At 41.9% G+C, this 19,583-nt stretch overlaps 2 protein-coding genes across 3 annotated transcripts in view; one reads left to right on the top strand and one right to left on the bottom strand.

Moving 5' to 3' along the window:
* The window catches only part of si:dkey-110c1.10 (unconventional myosin-Vb), a 28,753-nt gene extending 24,809 nt beyond the window's left edge, over nt 1–3,944 (top strand). Inside the window, exons 31-35 of one of the 2 annotated variants that reach the window (XM_061779939.1) lie at nt 482–614; nt 686–953; nt 1,342–1,516; nt 1,914–1,994; nt 3,027–3,944. In XM_061779939.1, the coding sequence (XP_061635923.1) occupies nt 482–614; nt 686–953; nt 1,342–1,516; nt 1,914–1,994; nt 3,027–3,188 (819 nt within the window). In that variant the 3' untranslated portion in view covers nt 3,189–3,944. Of the gene's footprint in view, nt 1–481; nt 615–685; nt 954–1,341; nt 1,517–1,913; nt 1,995–3,026 lie in introns of those variants that run through there. The other variant, XR_009789444.1, reaches the window with a different exon arrangement.
* Nucleotides 3,223–19,583, bottom strand: part of unc13a (unc-13 homolog A (C. elegans)) — a 106,409-nt gene continuing 90,048 nt past the window's right edge. The window contains exons 36-42 of the mRNA XM_061779944.1: nt 19,468–19,524; nt 18,407–18,487; nt 17,212–17,359; nt 15,870–15,926; nt 10,585–10,677; nt 9,791–9,950; nt 3,223–9,213 (exon numbers count right to left, since the gene is read on the bottom strand). Coding sequence (XP_061635928.1) covers nt 8,925–9,213; nt 9,791–9,950; nt 10,585–10,677; nt 15,870–15,926; nt 17,212–17,359; nt 18,407–18,487; nt 19,468–19,524 — 885 coding nt within the window. The 3' untranslated portion in view covers nt 3,223–8,924. The remainder of the gene's footprint in view (nt 9,214–9,790; nt 9,951–10,584; nt 10,678–15,869; nt 15,927–17,211; nt 17,360–18,406; nt 18,488–19,467; nt 19,525–19,583) is intronic.

The raw sequence follows: 19,583 nt of genomic DNA on the forward strand, positions 1-19,583 counted from the left end.
ATTTGAGTATATTATGAGTAATTTGTGTGAGAGCGTTACAGTTGTGTGTGTGAGATTGTTTCAGTTGTCTGTATGAGAGAAAAGTTTCAGTCGGTTTCTTATTAGTTTGTGTGACTGTTTCAGGAGTGTACATGAGCAAAAAAAAAAAAAAAAAAAACAATCTGTAGTGTGTCTCAGAGCATTTCAGCAGTGTGTTCATTTCAGTTTTGTGTGAGGGCGCTCCAGTAGCGCATGTTTGTGGAAAAAACAATCAATAGTGTGTATGAGTGAAAAAATTCAGTTGTGTGTGTGTGTGTGTGTGAGAGAGAGAAACTGTAGCATTTTAGTTGTAATAAGAGTGTTTCACCTGTGTGTATGAGAGCATTTCAGTAAATCATTAGTTTGTGTGAGAACATTTCTGTAATATAAGCGAGAGGTAATCCTAAATTATGTCCCTAGCGATGCCTCCATAGAATTGAGGGATTACGCATGTATATTTCAGACGTATGTTCCAGAGGAATTTCCACCGCTGACCTTTGACCCAAGTCATTTGATCCACACGCTGAGCGAGCTCCGCATCCAAGCCTACCAGCAGCTCATCTCCATCACTGAGAAACGCCTGCAGAACTTCATCGGTGACGCCAAAAGCCAGCAGACCCGCTTTACACGAACTACCTTCATCTCACCTCCTCCTCTTCCTCCTCAGCCGCCGCCCTGTTGGAGGGCGAAGACGTTTCCGCGGGCTCCAGGAGGCGAGCGAGATCAGGGGCGGCGGCGGGGCCCGACGCTCCCACCGTGGCCCGGGTGCTGAGGGAGCTGGGGGCCCTTCACGCCGCCATGTCCCATCAGGCTTTGCACGCCTCGCTGATGGAGCACGCCTTCCACCAGCTCACCTATTTTATGTCCACCTCCGCTCTCAACAGCCTGCTGCTCAGGAAAGACGTGTGCTGCTGCAGCCGGGGAATAGACATACGGTACGAAAAAGAAAAAAACACTCAATTAACAATAGACATACATTTACAGAATATATGCAGTTTCAAATTTTCATCAACTAAGATGGTAGAATACACCTCAACACCAAAAACATATTATTAATAATAATACAAATAATTCTATTATTATTATTTTTTATTATTTTTTTTTTTACATTTTAGAAGATGAAGTTAAATTACATTTTGGGTGCCAGATTTCTTTTTAGATTACTGTATTTTCGTGACCTTTTTTTAAATTTACATTTTTTTTGATAATAACCAATACTTGTGTTGTGATTTAAAAAAAAAAAAAAAAAGAAGTTTAAAATGGGTTTCCTCGTTTCACTTGAACTCTATTGCATTATTACACTTATCGTTGTGTATTTGTCAGCCTCAACGTGAGTCAGCTGGAGGAGTGGCTGCGTAGCCGAGGTCTGGAGACAGAGGGCGCTGTGTCCTCGCTGTCGCCTCTCATTCAGGCGGCTCAGCTGCTGCAGGTCGGGAAGAATACTGACGTGGACGCGCAGGCCATTGTGCGCGCATGCACCTCCCTCAGCAGCCAGCAGGTGACCCCTGACCTTTTGGCCAACACTAAAGACACGTTTCCACCAAGCACTTAACTTCAGTTGAGCTTGTCAAATCTGCTCCACCATCAGTTGCTACCCCAGCATTAGGGTAAAATTGGTGCAATTATTTGGGTACCGGTATCCTTCAAAACGTCTGACAAAAAAAAAAAAAAAAAACCTGATAACTGAAATACATGGCAGAAAAATTAAGCTTTTAAGCAATTAGGCAGCTATTAATATTTTTCCACCCTCATCAACACAACTGCAATCTGAAACCATGGTGGTTCTAAAGAAAGCTGAGCTTAACAGTAATACTTGGTGGAAATCAGGCTTAATAGAAATATCTACATTAAAAAAAACGTGGACAAGATATGAAGTAACTGCTGTTGTTGAGCAGATTGTGAAGCTTCTCAGCAACTACACGCCTCACGGTGACGTCGAGGAAAGAGTCTCGCTCAATTTCATCCGCTTGGTCCAGGTAACGCTTGCACCACTTGCACATGGTCACATCACCCAGACCATTTCATGATTTCCATGAAAACGCACCATTGTATATACAGTGAAAACTCCAATATTTGCGACATTCACAGATTTTTCTTTGCAACCGACAACACTGAAAAAGCTGAAAATCCTGGCTATTTGCTGTTTTTGTGCCCTGGCAAAAGCAATGAAAGTATTACTTCGGCGCCATCTTGTGGAATCTTGGTGTTGTTGTCAGGGTTAATTCATTGATAGTGTTTTGTCTGTGTTTGAGATGTCCTGTTTTGACGGTCCTTGAATACACCTCGTGCACCTTCAAAAAGTTAAACTGTTTCTGCTTCTCTCCAGATGCAGCTACTAATAGCCCGTGTAGTTTACTTTGCTGTTACAATTTGCCAGTATTCCCTAACATTTGTTCTTGTGTGCATGTGCCATAATTTGAGTTTAATGACTTAATACCATTTGTGTAAAGTGCTAGTGAGCATATTTTTTTCTCATTTGTGATATCATGTCAGTTTGTGATAGCATGTTATTTAGGCTAGTATTGCTAGCTAATAATATTGATGAGCCTCAGGTGAAGGTGGTTCGCTTTTGTTGAATAATTTTACTTCTGAATACATTTATGTAACATGGGTTCATGATTGTGTACTTGCTAGAAGCATGGTGTTGATGCTTTATGGTCATCTCCGAATTGAGTGTTTTGCTGCCATCCTATGGCAACTATATGCAATAACAAATCCCTTTCGGGGGTGCCGATTTCGATCTAGACTGTATGTCTGATTCATTTCCTACCTTTCTTCATGTAACACGGGTTCATGATTTTGTTCATGCTTGAAGCATGGTGTTGATGCTTTATAATCATCTCCGCTTTGTGTTTTGCTGCCTGTGGCAACTCTATGCAATTGCAATCCATCTAGACTGTATCTCTGATTATTCAATATTATCTCCATTTTTAAAAAGAAGTAGCTCCCTCAGACATTTCTCAGTGACCCGAAACTTTCGTGTCCTTCCTCAATCTTGGCTCTTTCAGGCTCTCCTCAAACACCGTGTGGAAGTTGAACCTCGCCTGCTCCTCCTGGAGGTTAAGCGCGTGTTTCCCGTCATATTCCCCGACGAGACGCCGCCCGCCATCTGTGCGGATAAGTTGGTCATCCCGGACTCCCTCAAGATATCTTTTCTACGCAGGGTGTGAACGTTTTCTGTCAAATGTAGCGGACACCACGCAATTCAAATTTGGCATCTTTTATTGGAAGCAGAACACAAGGAGACTACTGTCCCAGTAACATAAATATAAAAAAAATTATAAACATTTTATGTATAAAAAAATGTCCCATGCGACTACTTTGCAACACTTCACATCATCATCATTATCATCAGTGATACGTATTTATATATTCACAAACATTTCAAAAATATAAAAGAAGATATCAAAATAAAGGAGACAACATCAAATTATTACGCGTGCTGGCACAACACATTTCTTTTTAAAAATGTAAATCTCTTTGTTACAGCGTTCCTATCATGCACCATCAGTGGAAGTTCATGAACGTGCACTTGGGGCAGAAAACATGCACGTGGTTCTGTGCTTTTTTTTGTTTGTTTTGTTTTTTTGTTTGTGCTTCCGTCCCGAAACTTCTGCATGCCTCTGAAAGACGTCGCTGCGGGCGGCAGGGAATTGTGGTACTACCACAATAAAGTCAGAATATTAAAGAATAAAATCCTAATTTAGCAAGGAAAAATCTCGCACTATTATGTAAAGTACAATTTTGAGAATAAAGTTATGTTAAAAAGTTAGACTAACATTGAATTATTATGAGAATAAAGTTGAAATATTACAAAAATGAAGTCATAACGAAATGAAGATATTATAAAAAAAACTATATAAAATAAACAAAATGATATAAAAATTATTAATTAATATTGCGGGAATAAGGAAAAATGACAAAAATAGTCAATTTGGCAATGACAAAGACTGATATGAAAAAAATTAATCAAGTATGAATTTGCCATTAAAGTTATATCTAAATAAAGTTGAATTATTCCCAGAAGTCGGAATTTGGTGACAAAAAGTCACTCTTCTGAGATTGTCGTGATTTGGTGAAAAAACTTTACATATTACAAAGACATTGCAAGAATAAACCTATTGAGAATATTACAGAACATTAAGGGTGTAAAACTGTAATTTGGTATGAAAAAAAGTCACGATATGAGAATTAAGTAGAAATAAGTGGATAAAGACGTAATTTGGTGACGATAAAGTGCAAATCTTATGAAAATAAAGGTGTACGTCTGTTTTCTCATAACTTTTCTAAACCTCCTTTTAGACTTTTTTTTCTTCTTCTCAGTGTGGCCTTAACACTCCTTCAAACATATTATCTCCAAAATAAAAAAGGAATTCAGTCTCCACTTACGCTGCAGCAAACATTTGGCCCTTGACATTAGACATTTTTTTTTCTTTTTACAATATATCCAACACTTGTGCTGATATCAGAATAGAACGATCCACCATGTAAACATTACGAGACGGCTTCAAAAATGAAAAAACTTGATTCTATAGATCTGATGCATAGAGTTCCAATCAAACAAGAGAGGGCCTAATAAACTAGAAGTGCTCGTCACAGGCCAAAATAAGATTAAAAAAAAAAATATATCCACCCTCTTATGTGACCCCAACAACTATGTCCACTATGTGATGATTACGTCTCTTTTTAATGGACAGCCAAGAACCGTTGAGGATGTTTGGTTTCATGTACGTGGAATCAATCCAGTCAATACACGTCTCCCACATTTAAAGACAGTGGAACCTTCAAAGTCCTATCAACCAGACTTCAATAAGCCGACATTACTAAAAGAGTAATCAAATGTATGCTGAAAAGTTAGCTGACTAGCCTTTAGCATTTGCCACACTATCACTGAACGATAACACTTTTTATTTGGCTTTTATTATACAGTTAAGAGGGTTATGCCATTGAACGATGCTATATAAATCCCATTTATTTATTACACCTGTGTGACAGAAATGTTACGATGTTACTCAAGAATTTCCTGTAGTACTGTTAAAGATTTTAAGATTGCAGGACCAGATTTGTATTTGAAAAAGAAGCACCAAATTCAATTGCATTGGACTTTGGCGGCTCCATTGAACAATGTGCGACAATAAAGAAACAAGACTGCGGCACCCACACTCGCAGCTCATTGCGTATGTTGCAGTGTTGCGCAACATCTTACCACTATTCAACTGTAAAGTTCACTTCTCTCTGTGCTTATTTTTCAGACTATCATGCAGCACACTACTATCATGCTTTCTGAAATCTTTTTTTTCCCCAGTTTTGTGTAGCACATTGCTGTCATGCTCTGTCCCGACTGTCACTGCTTCTTTTTTCAGACTTTTGTCCATCGCACTGCCGATGCGCTTTGCTCCTTCTCTCCGTCTGTGCTTCTTTTTCTGAAGCTACATCCGTATGCTTCTGTCTGCTTCTATTTCTAGCTTTTGTGTAACAAGCTGCTGCCACACTTTGTCAGATCTCTCGCCCTATGCTTCTTTTTCAGGCATTTTTGTTGCATACTGCAGTAATTAGTCAATTTTTTTACCCTCTGCTTCTTTTTTGTGTAGCACACATATTTCACTCTCTGTGCTTCTTTTTCTGCTTTTGTGTAGCACACTGTCACACTTTGTCATCTCTCAACCTGTGCTGCAATTTGCCATGTTCCTCACCCTGTGCGTCTGTGCTTCTTTTTCAGGCTTTTTTTTGTAGCACACTGACATGATTTGTCATTGCTCTCACTCTGTGCTTCTTTTTCAGGCTCTTGTGAAGCATATTGCTGACACCCTGTCGCCTCTAATTCTGTACTTCCTTTTCAGACTTTTGTGTTGTACACTGCTGTTGCCAAACTTTTCTCTGTGAGGCTATTGTGTAGCACACAGATGTCACTCTGTCACACCTCTCCGTGCTTCTTCTTCATGTTTTTTTGTAGCACACTGCCGTGATTTGTCACGTCTCTCACCCTGTGCTTCTTTTTCAGGCTATTGTGAATCATATTGCTGTGACACTGTCACTTCTCTCACGCTGGGTTTCTTTTCCCGACTTTTGTGTAATACACTGCTGTTGCGAAACTTCTTTCTCTGCTTCTTTTTTTGCTTGTTTTGTGTAGCACATGTATGTCACTGTCACATCTCTCTGTGCTTCTTTTTCAGGCTTTTTTGTAGCACACCGTCACGATTTGTCACTTCTCTCACGGTGCTTTTTTTCAGGCTTTTGTGTAGTAAGATGCTGTCACACTTAGTCACACAACTGGAGGTGGCACAAGCCAACTCTTTGCTCCATATTGCGACAACTTTGAAACAAGCAGTTGGGCCGTTAGCATTGAGTCACAACAGTGGCTGGCCGAGTCTCGTTTCTTTTCTGGCATTTAAAAAAAAAAAAGATATGGAAGAAGATAGCAGAAGTGTAACCTTCAAACTACTTTTTTCATGTTTGACACGCTCTACTGATGAGAACAGGGGTGGACAACGTGGCCGACCCTCCACGTTTTCTACAAACAAATAAAACCTCAGAGGTTAGTTTGGTCATTGCATCATAATTTTGGTATTGCCCTTGGGGAACTAAAATGGCCTCTGAAAAATGAAGGCCACCCCCTCAAGGTCATCTATTTCTTCCATGTCAGATGCAGACCGTGCGCGGTCGGGATCTTCAGCCCTTTTAGCAGAGGTCCCACTTGATCGACAACTGATCGCTAATGACTTGTGCTTGGTGACTTATAACAACCCACATAGACGTGTTTAGGCGTGGGGGACTTGGCACCTTCCATCTGGAATGTTTACACTAGTAACTAAGAGGGGGTAAAACATGACAGGAAAATCGCACTAAGATGTTGGCTTGTGTTGGTTTCACTCGCACACTCATGCACGCTCACTTATGTGCACTTATCACAAAGATGGCGGGTGAACGAGACAGAAGGCATTGAAGGTGTCAGGCAGTGTGCTCTGTTCCGCCATCGAACATCCTCCCGAAATATACTGTCACTTCACGGATGATTTCTGATTAGACTCATAACTATTTTCGTATAAATATAATCTGGAAGAAAACCGTAAACGATAATAAATAGTTGCACTTATAAATGTGTACTTTTCTTCCCTGGGACCCTCCCTGTCACTTCTGGAATGTTTTGTTATCTTTTCGCCGACACATTTGCGCGACTATCCTCCGAAAGTAAAATACAACCCTGTGAAGCCGATTGAGACGTGTGTAATGCCACGTGTGATACATGAGGTGTATTCGAAAAGTTCCAGGACTGGTATCACAGAAGATAGATTTCAATCCCAAACTATGAGTTTTCCCCCTTCAATGTGGGTCAGACGATCAACCGGTACGTCTTACAAAGAGATCCTGAGTGCGCGAGAAGAGGCGAGAGTTGTGGCAGGAAGACTCGCGGCTGCTTCACCGTGGCAACGCGCCTACTCAGAATGCCCTGAGCATCTGACAGTTCCTTGCCGTGAAGAACGTCGCCGTGCTGGAGCATCATCCCTACTGATATGACCTGGCTTTTTGTCATTTGTTCCCACCCTCTCATTCAAAAACTCAGGAGGTCATCAAGCGGACGAATATGAATATTTTTTTTCGAATATGAAGACGGCCGTGATGACGGTGCTGCAGAGGATCCCGGAAGAATCATTCCAGGAGTGCGTGAAGATTTGGCAGAGACGGGAAAGTGTGTGAGAGGCCAAAGGGATTGCTTCAAAGGGGAAAACTTTTGAATTTAAAAAAACAGTGGTGCCTTGAGATACAGTTTAATTCATTCCGTGACCATGCGAGTAATTCAAAACACTCGTAACTCAATTACTCCTTCCTCATTGAAATGAATGGAAATGCCATTCATTTGTTCCAGCCTCCCCCAAAAAGCCAACAAAAAATGTTTTTTACTAAGGAAACAAAAAAAAAGACTAATTTGTATTTTATAAAAACATATAGTAATAACTAGGGCCCGATCGACAAGGATTTTTTTTAGGCTGACGCCGATTCTGATATATCGCAGAGTAAAATTCCAATAACCGATTATGTGTCTGATTAGTTAAAGATAAATGTAATGAATCAAACTTTTTTTGGTCCCTTAATGCATACAACAATAAAGATATGAATTACAGGCAGAACATTTGATTGTTTTACAGTCCTTTGTTCTTTAGTATTTGTTTAACTAAAACAAAGAAAAATTGGTAAGAATTGGCCAAATTATTTTTGCTGACTTTTTTTAAGAATGTTTTTTTGTCATTATTTTTGTCTAATGTTGAAATCTGCAAAAATCTTTTGCCCAGTTGCAAAGGGGTAATATTGGCCCATTAAATCGGCCAGCCGATTAATCAGTTGAGCCCTATTAAAAACGGTAATGTGCAAAAATATCAGTCATTTTTTGCAGTGGATGAAGAATATATGACTTTAAGCATTGTTATATTGTCTGTCTACATGTGCTGCTCCACTGTTTGCGTTAAAATTGCTTAAAGTGGATACATAGATGCTATCAGTTAGCTCGTCTATGGCGTTTCCCCTTATGCGTTAGCATTAAGATAGCGGACCTTAAGGCAAAGTTATGTGGTTGTTTAAATACACGTGTAATTCTCTTCTTCTTTTCTTAACAGAAAACGTCAACTAATAGTGGCATTAAACAGCCTAAGTCTATTTTTTTAAAGAACTGTTCACTATCTGCCAAACTGCTGTTTGTTGTAACGAAAGTTGAGTTCACTGCCACCATACAGCACCCTACAGGCACCACCGTATAAAATTTTTGACACCAGTCTTGTAACTGTTCTGACACACCTCGTGAACGCCATGATTCAACTTGATCACAAAGATGGCAGACGTCATCCATAATGATAAACGTACCCCGATTGGAATGAATGTATTTACAGCACTGAAGGTGGGGGTGGGAAGACCACTTAGCCGCGGCCTTCCTCAGCCGAGCGCTGGTCCGACTTGAGCTTGACGAACTCCTTGGCCACGTCGTCGTTGTTGCGCTGCGATAGGATGCGCAGCACGGTCAGGCCCGTCTCGTCCATGTGGATTCGCTTGCCCAGGGGCAGCCAGCAGGCCACGCTGCCCTTGGAGGCCACGTCCTTCAACTGCAGAACGGCCATGCCCACCGTGCGGTCCTCGCGGGCAAAGCAGTAGTCCTTGACGCACACCTGCAGCTCGTAGCAGTCGGGGCCCACCTCGCTGCTCAGCGTGCTGATGGGGGAAAGAAAAAAAGAAAACATCACAAACACTTTGAAAAATGATGTGCTTTAACAATGCTAGAAACCTATTAGAGTACGAAGGTGTCCAGGGCCTCACTGAACAAAAAAGTTTCTAATGATATGACAACAAACTCGTAATGTTACAAGAAACAGCATGTATTACAAGAATAAAGCTGTAAAGTTATGTAAAACAAGTTGTCATGCTATGAAAATGACCGGTAAGTCATAGAAAAAGAAAAATAATGAAGTCGTAATATTATGAGAAAAAAGTCGTAATGCTAAGTCCGAAACAAAAAGTTTTAAGCAAAACAAGTTAAGAGAATAAAGGCCTAATATGAGAAAAAGTGGAATGCTACATTAATAAAGTCATAATATAAAAATAAATAAATAAATAATAAAACAACAAGGATGACGTGACAATGTAATGTTACGATAATAAAGTTATAAAATTCAAAGTTTTGCATTTTTGTATGTGTGGGAATTTTTATACTTTCTACACTGGAAATAATCTCAAGAAGAATAATGTGATCAGACTTTTGCACACCCCAAACATCATTGTGACAACTCACAAAGTGAAGGTTTCGTTATATTTGGGCGCCCAGCTGTTGTTCTTGGACTTGGTGGCGTACTTCCGCTTCTTGTCGCTGAGGTGAGGGCCAATGATGAACACCTCCACGAACGGACGGAATATTCCCTGCGTCTGCCACCTCAGGTCGTTGGCAGCCACCACTGTCACGGCAAGAGGAGAAGGTAAGTTTACAGTCATACCTAGCTTATCTTCTTTACTATGTTTAGTAAATGCTTGTTGAAGATACGATTTCACCGTGTTTTCCCAGATCGCTGTTCTGTCTTTTTCATGCTCCTCGTGCGTGTTTTCATTTTACAATCGTGTGTTCATATGTTTGTCCTGTTAAATAAACGGCTGAAAGGACATCACATACTTTATTTTTTTATTTTTTATTTCACTAGATCTGAAACTTGCTTGCAAAGGTCACACTTTGGCTTGTAACACAAAGGGTGGAATAAATGACCGAGTGATGGCTTGTATGAAAAAAACAAAAACGAGGGAGTCAAGGTATCACTGTACTTCCAAAGAAGGAATATTGTCGAATTGTCTTTGTGCCCCCTTTTCATTTCTGTGCCGTTTATCAGATCAGAAGCAAGATGCCGGCAGTGTTTGAGGGGCTATTGTCTGATTCCATAATGTCTGACAGCAATATTAGGAACACCTCCCAGTGCAATGCAGTTCTACTGTCGCCGATTCACTGGCCATCTCCATGACAACCTTGCTCCTTACATGCTGTGTGATAAAGCTCAATTTCACACGAGCACAGGGGACCTTGGAGAGAGAAAAGAATTGTACCTTTCACGGTGACCTTGTGCTCTCCGGTGTTGGGGTGGGTGAAGATCTCCACGTGGATGGACACCTCACCCACAGCGTCGTCCACCCCGGAGCCTGGTGGGACAGAAACACGGTGAATAGGCAATAACACGAGCTGCCTTGACTTCTGCTTTAAGTCTCCTCCTCCAAGGCTCAAGATCAAAGCTGAAGACCATTTCAATACTTAGGGAGACATATTTGTGATGAGCGTGTTAGAGGAGGACTTAAGCGGAGTCACTTGGTGTTGAGGTGCGGGTGTGGACAAATTAAAGCTGCTATGAGTGGGCCCTCCGTGGCGGGAAGGTGTCTATTGTTCCATAGTTATACTTTCTTCTTTTCAGAAAGTGGCAAAACAGGCTCCCACGTAACAATGATTTCTGGTAGAGCGCTAACAATTTGATACTGGCGCCCACTCATAGATGCAAGGTGTGTGTTAGGATGCAGGGTGGTCACTAAGAGGTAACGTTCGCGTAGAGAGTTTGGTACCCGCCTTCAGGTCATGCAACATGGGTAAGAAAATCCAAGGGTAATTAGTTATGATGGATGTTGGAATGGAAATTTACTAGAAACGGGATCAGACCATGTCTTCATCTTGAGACGTGGTGAAGCAGCATGTGGCTCGCTGCCCGAGGTTATTCTTGCATGCTGTGTTTCCAGTCACAAGACTTGGTATACTGCATTATGTTTGGCTTCTCTGTACAACCTCCATTGTATGTTTGTGATGACAAGACGGCTGCTTCAATGTTGAGTGTGGCAACAGCTGCCGTATTAGTCACAAAACCTTGTTTACTGCTCTGTACAACCTCTCCTCTTCTTGTTCTGTTTGAAAGACACCGGCAGATAAATCCCGATTCTACTTATATACAGTCCCCTCCAAAAGTATTGGAACGCCAAGGTCAATTCCTTTGTTTTTGTTGTATACTGAAGACATTTGGGTTTTAGATCAAAAGATGAATATTAGACAAAGGTTGGGAGTTCCAGCTTTTGTTTCATGGTATTTACATCTAGATGTGTTAAACAACTCAGGACAGAGCACCTTTTCTTTGAAGCCACCCACTTTTCAAGTGAGCAAAAGTATTGAAACAGACATTTTGAAATTGACTTGAAGTGAATAACAATATTTGGTGGCATAACCCTTACTTGCAAGAACTGCATCAAGTCTGCGACCCATTGACTTCAACAGACTGTGGCATTCTTCATTTGAAATGCTTTTCCAGGCCGTTACTGCAGCCTCTTTCAGTTCTGGTTTGTTTCTGGGGGGTTCTCCCTTCAGTCTCCTTTTCAATTTAAAGAAAACTGCATCCAAACTAACACAATGACCCAAAACACTCTTCCAACACTACAAAGGACTTTATCAGGGGAAAAAATGGAAGGTCTTAAACTGGCCAAGTCAATCATCGGACCTTAACCCAATAGAACATGCACTTGACCTCCTGAAGAGGAGACTAAAGGGAGAAACCTCCAGAAACAAACTGAAAGGGGCTGCAGTAAAGCCCTGGAAAAGCATTTGAAATGAAGAATGCAACAGTCTGGTGAAGTCAATGGGTCGCAAGCTTGATGCAATTATTGCAAGTACGGGTTATGCCACCAAATATTAAATGTTATTCATTCATTCATCTTCCGTTCTGCTTATCCTCACTAGGGTGCGGGTGTGCTGCAGCCTATCCCAGCAATCTTGGGGCGAGAGGCGGGGTACACCCTGAACTGGTCGCCAGCCAATCGCAGGGCACATAGAAACAAACAAACCATTCGCGCACACGTTCACACCTAAGGGCAATTTAGAGTCTCCAATCAACCTACTAAATGTGATTCACTTTAAGTTAATTTAATCATGTCTGTTCCAATACTTTTGCTCACTTGAAATGTGGGTGGCTTCAAACAAAAGGTGCTCTATCCTGAGTTGTTTAACACATCTAGATGTAAATACCAGGAATTCTGAATTTTTGTCTCATCTTCATCTTTTGATCTGAAACCCAAATGTCTTCAGTATACAACAAAAACATAGGAATTGACCTTGCCGTTCCAATCCTGTAGCCCGCCCCAGTCAAGAGGAAGTGCAACTTTTTGATATTCAAGGGTGTCATTGCATTCATCGCTGTGCTCGTGTGAGGTTTCTACGGGTACTTGGGCTTTCTCTCACATTAAAAAAAACATGCATGTTAGGTCAGTTGGAGACTCTAAATTGTCCATAGATGTAAATGTATATATGTGCCCTGCGATTGTCTGGCGACCAGTCCAGGATGTACCGAGCCTCTCGCCCAGTCAGATGTGATAGGCTCTATCTCACCCGCGACCTTAATGAGCACAAAAAAATGGTTGGACACAAGCAGGCGATCGAGTGGGATCCGGCCATCGATAGAAAAACTGTGGACGTCCCTGTTGTACACCAACATGACCTATTACGACAACACTAAATCTGGCAAGGGATGACAGACAATTCAATCTCCCATGTTTCAGAGTGGCATCGACATTGCGTTGTACTTCCGACCTGCAAACAATTCCAGCAGGATATGGCGACAGATGGATATTAATTTGCAATGTTTTAATGTGTGTCTTCACTCTGTCAACAGCAGCAGCCTGCGCGTGTGTGTGTGTGTTTGTTTTTTCAGCCGGCCGCCCACGATACAAGGTGTCGGAGGGAGTTAGACGGCAGTGTTCCTGGCATGTTCCCAGCGTTCGCCACTCGTCGACTATCCAGGAAGGATTATTGGATTGTCACTCTCGCTGCCAACTTCCAACAGACCAAAGAGAGCAGCAGGAGTCCATCTGGACCGCTCTACTCGAGGGAGAGTGTTCATAAGAGATCAGAAAGAAACTTTTCTGACTATGTACAGCTAAATGAGGAGCTTTGTTTAAGAATTTTCAATGATCGAAGTCCTGTTTTTGTAGTAATTCTTAAAAATAAATTACAGGTTTATGGCCATAATTACCCTAAATTGACCACTTAAGAAAAAAAAAAAAAAAAAAAAAAAAAAGCTTTCAGTGTCTTTCCATGTGTCTGTTCTTAACGTTTTTTTGTGGATCTACTCACTACAGACACACCTACAAAATTTCATCTTTATAAGTGAAACTGGCTTTGGGGGCTAAATTGTTTAAATATCAATGAATGAGTCATGGTGGGTGGCACGGTGGGGGAATGGTTAGAGCGTCAGCCTCACAGTTCTGAGGACTGGGGTTCAATCCCTGGCCCCGCCTGTGTGGAGTTTCATGTTCTCCCCGTGCCTGCGTGGGTTTTGAAAACTTGAAATTGCCCGTAGGTGAATGTGAGTGCGAATGGTTGTTTGTATGTGCCCTGCGATTGGCTGGCAACCAGTTCGGGGTGTACCCCGCCTCCTGCCCGATGATAGTTGGGATAGGCTCCAGCAAGCCTGTGATCCTAGTGAGGAGAAGCGGCTCAGAAAATGGATGGATGAGTCATGGTGTTCCACAAGGGTTACTTCCAAGACTTCTTGCTCTCCTATGCCAATGACTTGAAAACATTTTTAGTTGCCATTAAATGTGTAAATTTCAACAAAACCATGTTCCATAAGGTTTCATTCAGACTTATATTATTATACAGTCAGCAAGTAGTTTTAGCTATCACCAAATTAGTGCAGTTCAACAAACTAAAGTACTATTTTACTTGATATAATATACATTTACCTGACTAAAAGACACCCAAAATGATACAGTTTTGAGTTGTAAACTGCCCCTGAAATTTTAATTCATGGACAACATTATTCAATCTCTATCCAGACTGTCCCATGAAATGTGTCTGGTAGATTAATTATCATCCAATATACTTTGAACTCTTGGCATCTTCCAATAATAAAATAACACCTAGTCTCCGTATCTTTTGCTCGTCTTTTTAGACCTCTTAACAGTACTGTATCTGCGTCAAACCATTGTGCGCGGTTGAGAATAAGTGAAATCTTTTTACATCGATCCAAAGCGACAGAAACCAGATCACCTGACCCGAGGGGCTGCTAGTGATTGGCTCAGCCAGCACAGCGAGGGGGAGATGAGTAGAGCATCCTCCCCTCATCCCTGCCGTAAGGAGGGTCACGACGCTGCATGTGATGGTGTCAGTGTGAGGGCAGGCAAGGACGAGGAGTCCCCCCCCAGACAAAATTAGCCATCGTCATATTCGTAACGAGCCAGTGGCAGGAAAAGGGTCAATACGCTGTGCTTGTGCTTCAGCAAACTTGGAGACATATGACAATTTTTCTACCAATTAAAATTTCCAAATAAAACATCTGGGACATACATCGGTTAAAATACCCCAAGGATCAAGAATGACGGCACACTTCTGAGCCTGTTAGGGGACTGTCCTGTCTGATGCAAATGAGACACTGCTCACCTTGCCCCTTCTTTTTGTATGTTGCCACGTAGGTAATCATAGTGTACCAGTGACTGCTACCATGTCACCTTAAAAATGTTTTTATGTGGCGATTATAAGAAGCTAACGCTGATTATGCTGTGCATCCAACAACATTGCAGCTCTGCTTAGCATTTGTCTTTGACTTCGCTCGTGAGAACAGAAAATGGCAGAGCTTCAGCTGCAAAATCATGGGTGGAAAAACTCCAAATGAGGGCGTTATTATTTAAATGAATCCGACTATGATGTAACAGTAGTGCCAAAATCTGAACAGCTTGCCTAAAGACACATTTTCCGACATATGAAGCTCACATTACATTCACTTGGTTGTGTAATTTCATGAATGATTCGTGGGCAGACACTCCACAGACCCCAAGATGTGTACACAAGTAATTACAGAGTCACTTTTCCACAATACGTCCTCTTTAAAGGATGGGTTGTCACACAAACACACTGGCACCGCTCCGTCATTTCCTCTCGCCCACGTGCACATACTCTCCCTCGGGCATCTCATGATGACGTCATGCTGCATCTGGTCTCCTCCATACTTTGATGCATTGCTATTGTTGCTGTCTGATGTCTGCGCATCATGCGTTAGTGTCTGCTCATACATACCGCGTGGGTATGTATTCAATACAGCTCCATCCATACAGACATCAGCGCGTACGTCACATGCATGAATGCATAAATGTTGTCAACGCTCGTGTCAGTGCCATCAAAACGACGGTGAAAGGCCGATGTAGGAAAAGAGAGGAGAGGGGGGGGGGGGGGGGGGTAAGTGTATTCAGCCTACGCAGGCAGTGGGGAGTTTGGAGATACATGGAGGTGCAGGGGAAATAGGGAATAGAGAGTTGGACTCTTTATGGTAGTCCTGGATGGCTCAAGACTTTTCAGCCTGGGAGCAACATACCCTTCTCTGGGTAAACATCCTCACTAGCGGTGAACCGCACCCCCTTGCCGCCGAACACTGTCCCACAGAATTGGGGGCGGGCGGAAGGAGGGTGTGCACAGAGAAAGGAGAAAAAAATACATTAAAAACATTGACAGGTGCTTTAAAAGTGGGACTACTGTAATATATAAAGCCGTTGTGGGCCATACATTTTGTAGCTGGGCCTTCAGTGAGGACTTAACCGACTTCATCCACCTCTTAACACATTCACTGCCATTGACGGCTTTAGAAGTCAAATATCCATGTTAACTGGGAACGCTGGCAGTGAATGAGTTAATAACTTTACTATGTTATCACAATTATAGAAACCATCAACACAATCCAAAAACGCAATATAACAGCACACAACTGTGCCACGTATATAATCTGGAGCAGTTCAGAATCAATATTTATCTAATTACATGACATGTAAGTGGTACAGAAAAAGGATGGCTGGATAATCTAAATACATGATCTGAATACATACACGTGCTAATGCTACAGATGTATTTTGCTTGTAAACCTTAGTTTGCTCTGACCAATCAGAAGATGAAAAAATGCTGATGTTGTTTTGGGCCACCTAGCTGGCCATCTGAGGTAAATTTGAAAACTGATTGGTTAAAGAACGCGCTTCCATTGCTAATATGATTTAAATTGCATAGGCTAAGACTACTGATTCTGAAAATCCTGGGCAGGTGAGATTATCATGGCAGCACATGATAATCTCACCTGCCCAGGACTTTTTACATACACGTACTGATAAACACTACGAAATAAAGGGACTATAATGTTGTGAATAAATTAATAGTTTAATCAAATAAATTTTAGAATTGACAATTACATTTGTAAATGTAGGTCAGTGCTTCTGATAGTGTTCACATCAGCAGAGAGGGCTGTAGCTCAAAAAGGTGATACAGCTGTAAAAACAAATCTTACCACTCCTCCACTTAAAAAGTGTTTCCAGCAGAGGTGCTCATGGACAAGACAGCTGTTATGTGGCTGCCTGACAGTCAAATAAATGGAGGCTTAACAAATGGCAAGGTGGAGGGTGGACGTTTGTTCTTTGCATTGCAAACAGCAGTTGGACTCTGTGAAAGAAATCCTCTCTGCGTTTCCGGAGGCAGCGCAGGCTACCATGAGACTCAGCATTTCAGACTATTTGTCTCCTGCAGATTGCGTTGCAGAGCATCCGTATTTTTAGAATACAGCACACTGCATTTGGGGAAACACTAGAATGACACCTCATAGAGTAATGCTGGAACCGCTATAGACCAGAAAATTAATTTAGAAGGGGGGCTGGGGGGCGGAGGCAATTTAAGGTTACCTTGTGCATTCTGCGACTGGACAAAGGTCTTAACAAGTTTGTCTGTGGCCTGCGTGTAGAGGGACAGGGCGTAGTGGAGGGACAGCAGGTCGGGACTCTTCTCCAGGAATGTCTTCTTCAGACCAACGCCACCAGCGTGGAAATATTGCTGAAAAAAATAAAAAGCCGGGCAACAGCTGTTAAACAATGAAGAAGAACCACATTATCCATATACTGTACATATACATAAATGGCTCTACAGCTGTATTTTCACACTTCTTGCTCAACAAAGAGGGTTCTTTGAAAGTTGTTTTGACTACAATTGAAGCATTGATGCACAAGTTATGTGTGCACTGGAACTTCCAAAGTTAAACACCTAGGGCCAGATTTACTAAGATCCCAAATAGCAGGCGCTAAATTGCGTGTCCACTCAAATAGTGTTGGTGGCTGTGTTATGCGTAATCTTCTAAGATTGTGGTGCAATTGGCAACATTTGCAAAACTGTTTGGAGACCGCCCCTTAAATAGGTCAGATGGTTTTCACCATGAAAAATTGGGAGACCACCTCAAGTGCAAAATGAAGTTTGAAGTGTTGCTGGAAGAGGCTAACTAACTCTGGCTATTTCGCCACAACCTTTGTGCTGACCTTTTGAGTCACACAGAGCTTCCACATTCAAAGAATGTTTGTGCTTATGATTGTAGTTTAGAAATTCCCTGTCTGAGGGGTAACAAGTTGGGAGTGCAGTCTATCGCTTTGGGAGGTCCCGGGTTCAATCCCTGGCCCCGCCTGTGTGGAGTTTGCATGTTCTCCCCGTGCCTGCGTGGGTTTTCTCCGGGCACTCCGGTTTCCTCCCACATCCCAAAAACATGCATTAATTGGAGACTCGAAATTGCCCGTAGGTGTGACTGTGAGTGTGAATGGTTGTTTGTTTGTATGTGCCCTGCGATTGGCTGGCAACCAGTTCAGGGTGTACCCCGCCTCCTGCCCGATGATAGCTGGGATAGGCTCCAGCACGCCCGCGACCCTAGTGAGGAAAAAGCGGCTCAGAAAATGGATGGATGGATGGATTGCTGTCTTGAACTCATCTTCGATTTAATTGGTCTGACTGTAACTGCTTGTGTGACTTTAATTTGATATTTCTGTTCTGCATTTGGGTTGATTTATGGCAATTACAGGACCTACGACAATGTAATAACAAAAGAGTCTGTATTCCTACCTTGATGGTGTCCAGGGCTAGTTCTATGACTGCACACTGCTTGGGTGAGAGAGCTTTGGCCTCCTCGCGAACCATGTGCTCCTGAACAGGAAGTAGCACGATTAGGGTCAATATTGAACTACTACAAAACAAAGAAAAGACTTTTCGCTTTTACCCCTGCAGCAAGATGCAGCCTTTTTGCTGATTTTCCCAATCCCAGGAGCGTCACGTTGTTGTCTGTTGTTTGCTTTTTTTTTTAACTCACCAAAATCATATTTACTGTTCAATAATTTTTATATGAGCTCCATGTCAAAGTGTTAACTGTTCACAGTTTGAAAAAAATCTGCACACATTCGGATTAGTATTCAGATCTGCTCTGCTCAAGCCCACACACCCTCATCATGCTGAAAATGCAACATGATATTTCTGTTGTGGATATTTTTTTGCAGCACATCATAAATGTATTGTAGCTTCTGTTTGGCGGGATTATTTCCTCAAGTAAATTTGGCAGTCTCTCGTATTCATGTATCCTGCCTTCCCCGAACGTGCTGTGTTGAGCTCGTCAGATAGCTAGCTGTTCTCCAAATGAGAGGCAAAGTGTTCATGCTTCAAGCTTTGTATTCATCATAAATGTTAGATGTGAGTACTTTGAACACAACGTCACTGTCATCATTACTAGCCGAACATAAGTCTGCTAGCTTAATGCTAACATACAATGGGAAATCAATTGATAAGCTAACGGAAATGACCACTATTGCGCTCATTTTAAACCATCAAACTGTTATGTTAGCATAAACACTACAGTAATACATGCAAATGCTCACCAACAATGTGCATATTATTATATTATTATGATGCATCTATTCTCACCGCTCAGTGGAAACAATAAGAACTGCTGGAGTTTGGCTTTAGATTAGTTTAAGTCGTGCACACCAGAGGGGGCGGCACAGTATGTGTCCAATAATAGCTCTGTCTCAGAAATCATTCAGTGGCTGCGGCTAATACAACAATGCGCACCATAGACTGAATTCTATTGTATTTAGATATGGGGGAATCATCGCAAAGAAAACGTTTGATGATACCTTCAGCTTGGACAGCTGACCCAGCTCCTTGGCAGCGTTAAAGATGAGTTGAGTGCCCTGCAGGAAGACACAGAAAGAAGGAAGGAGAAAGGAAAGAGGACAATTGTTATGACGTG

The sequence above is a fragment of the Phyllopteryx taeniolatus genome, chromosome 7, assembly GCF_024500385.1.
Source record: "Phyllopteryx taeniolatus isolate TA_2022b chromosome 7, UOR_Ptae_1.2, whole genome shotgun sequence".
NCBI classification, from domain to species: Eukaryota; Metazoa; Chordata; class Actinopteri; order Syngnathiformes; family Syngnathidae; genus Phyllopteryx; species Phyllopteryx taeniolatus.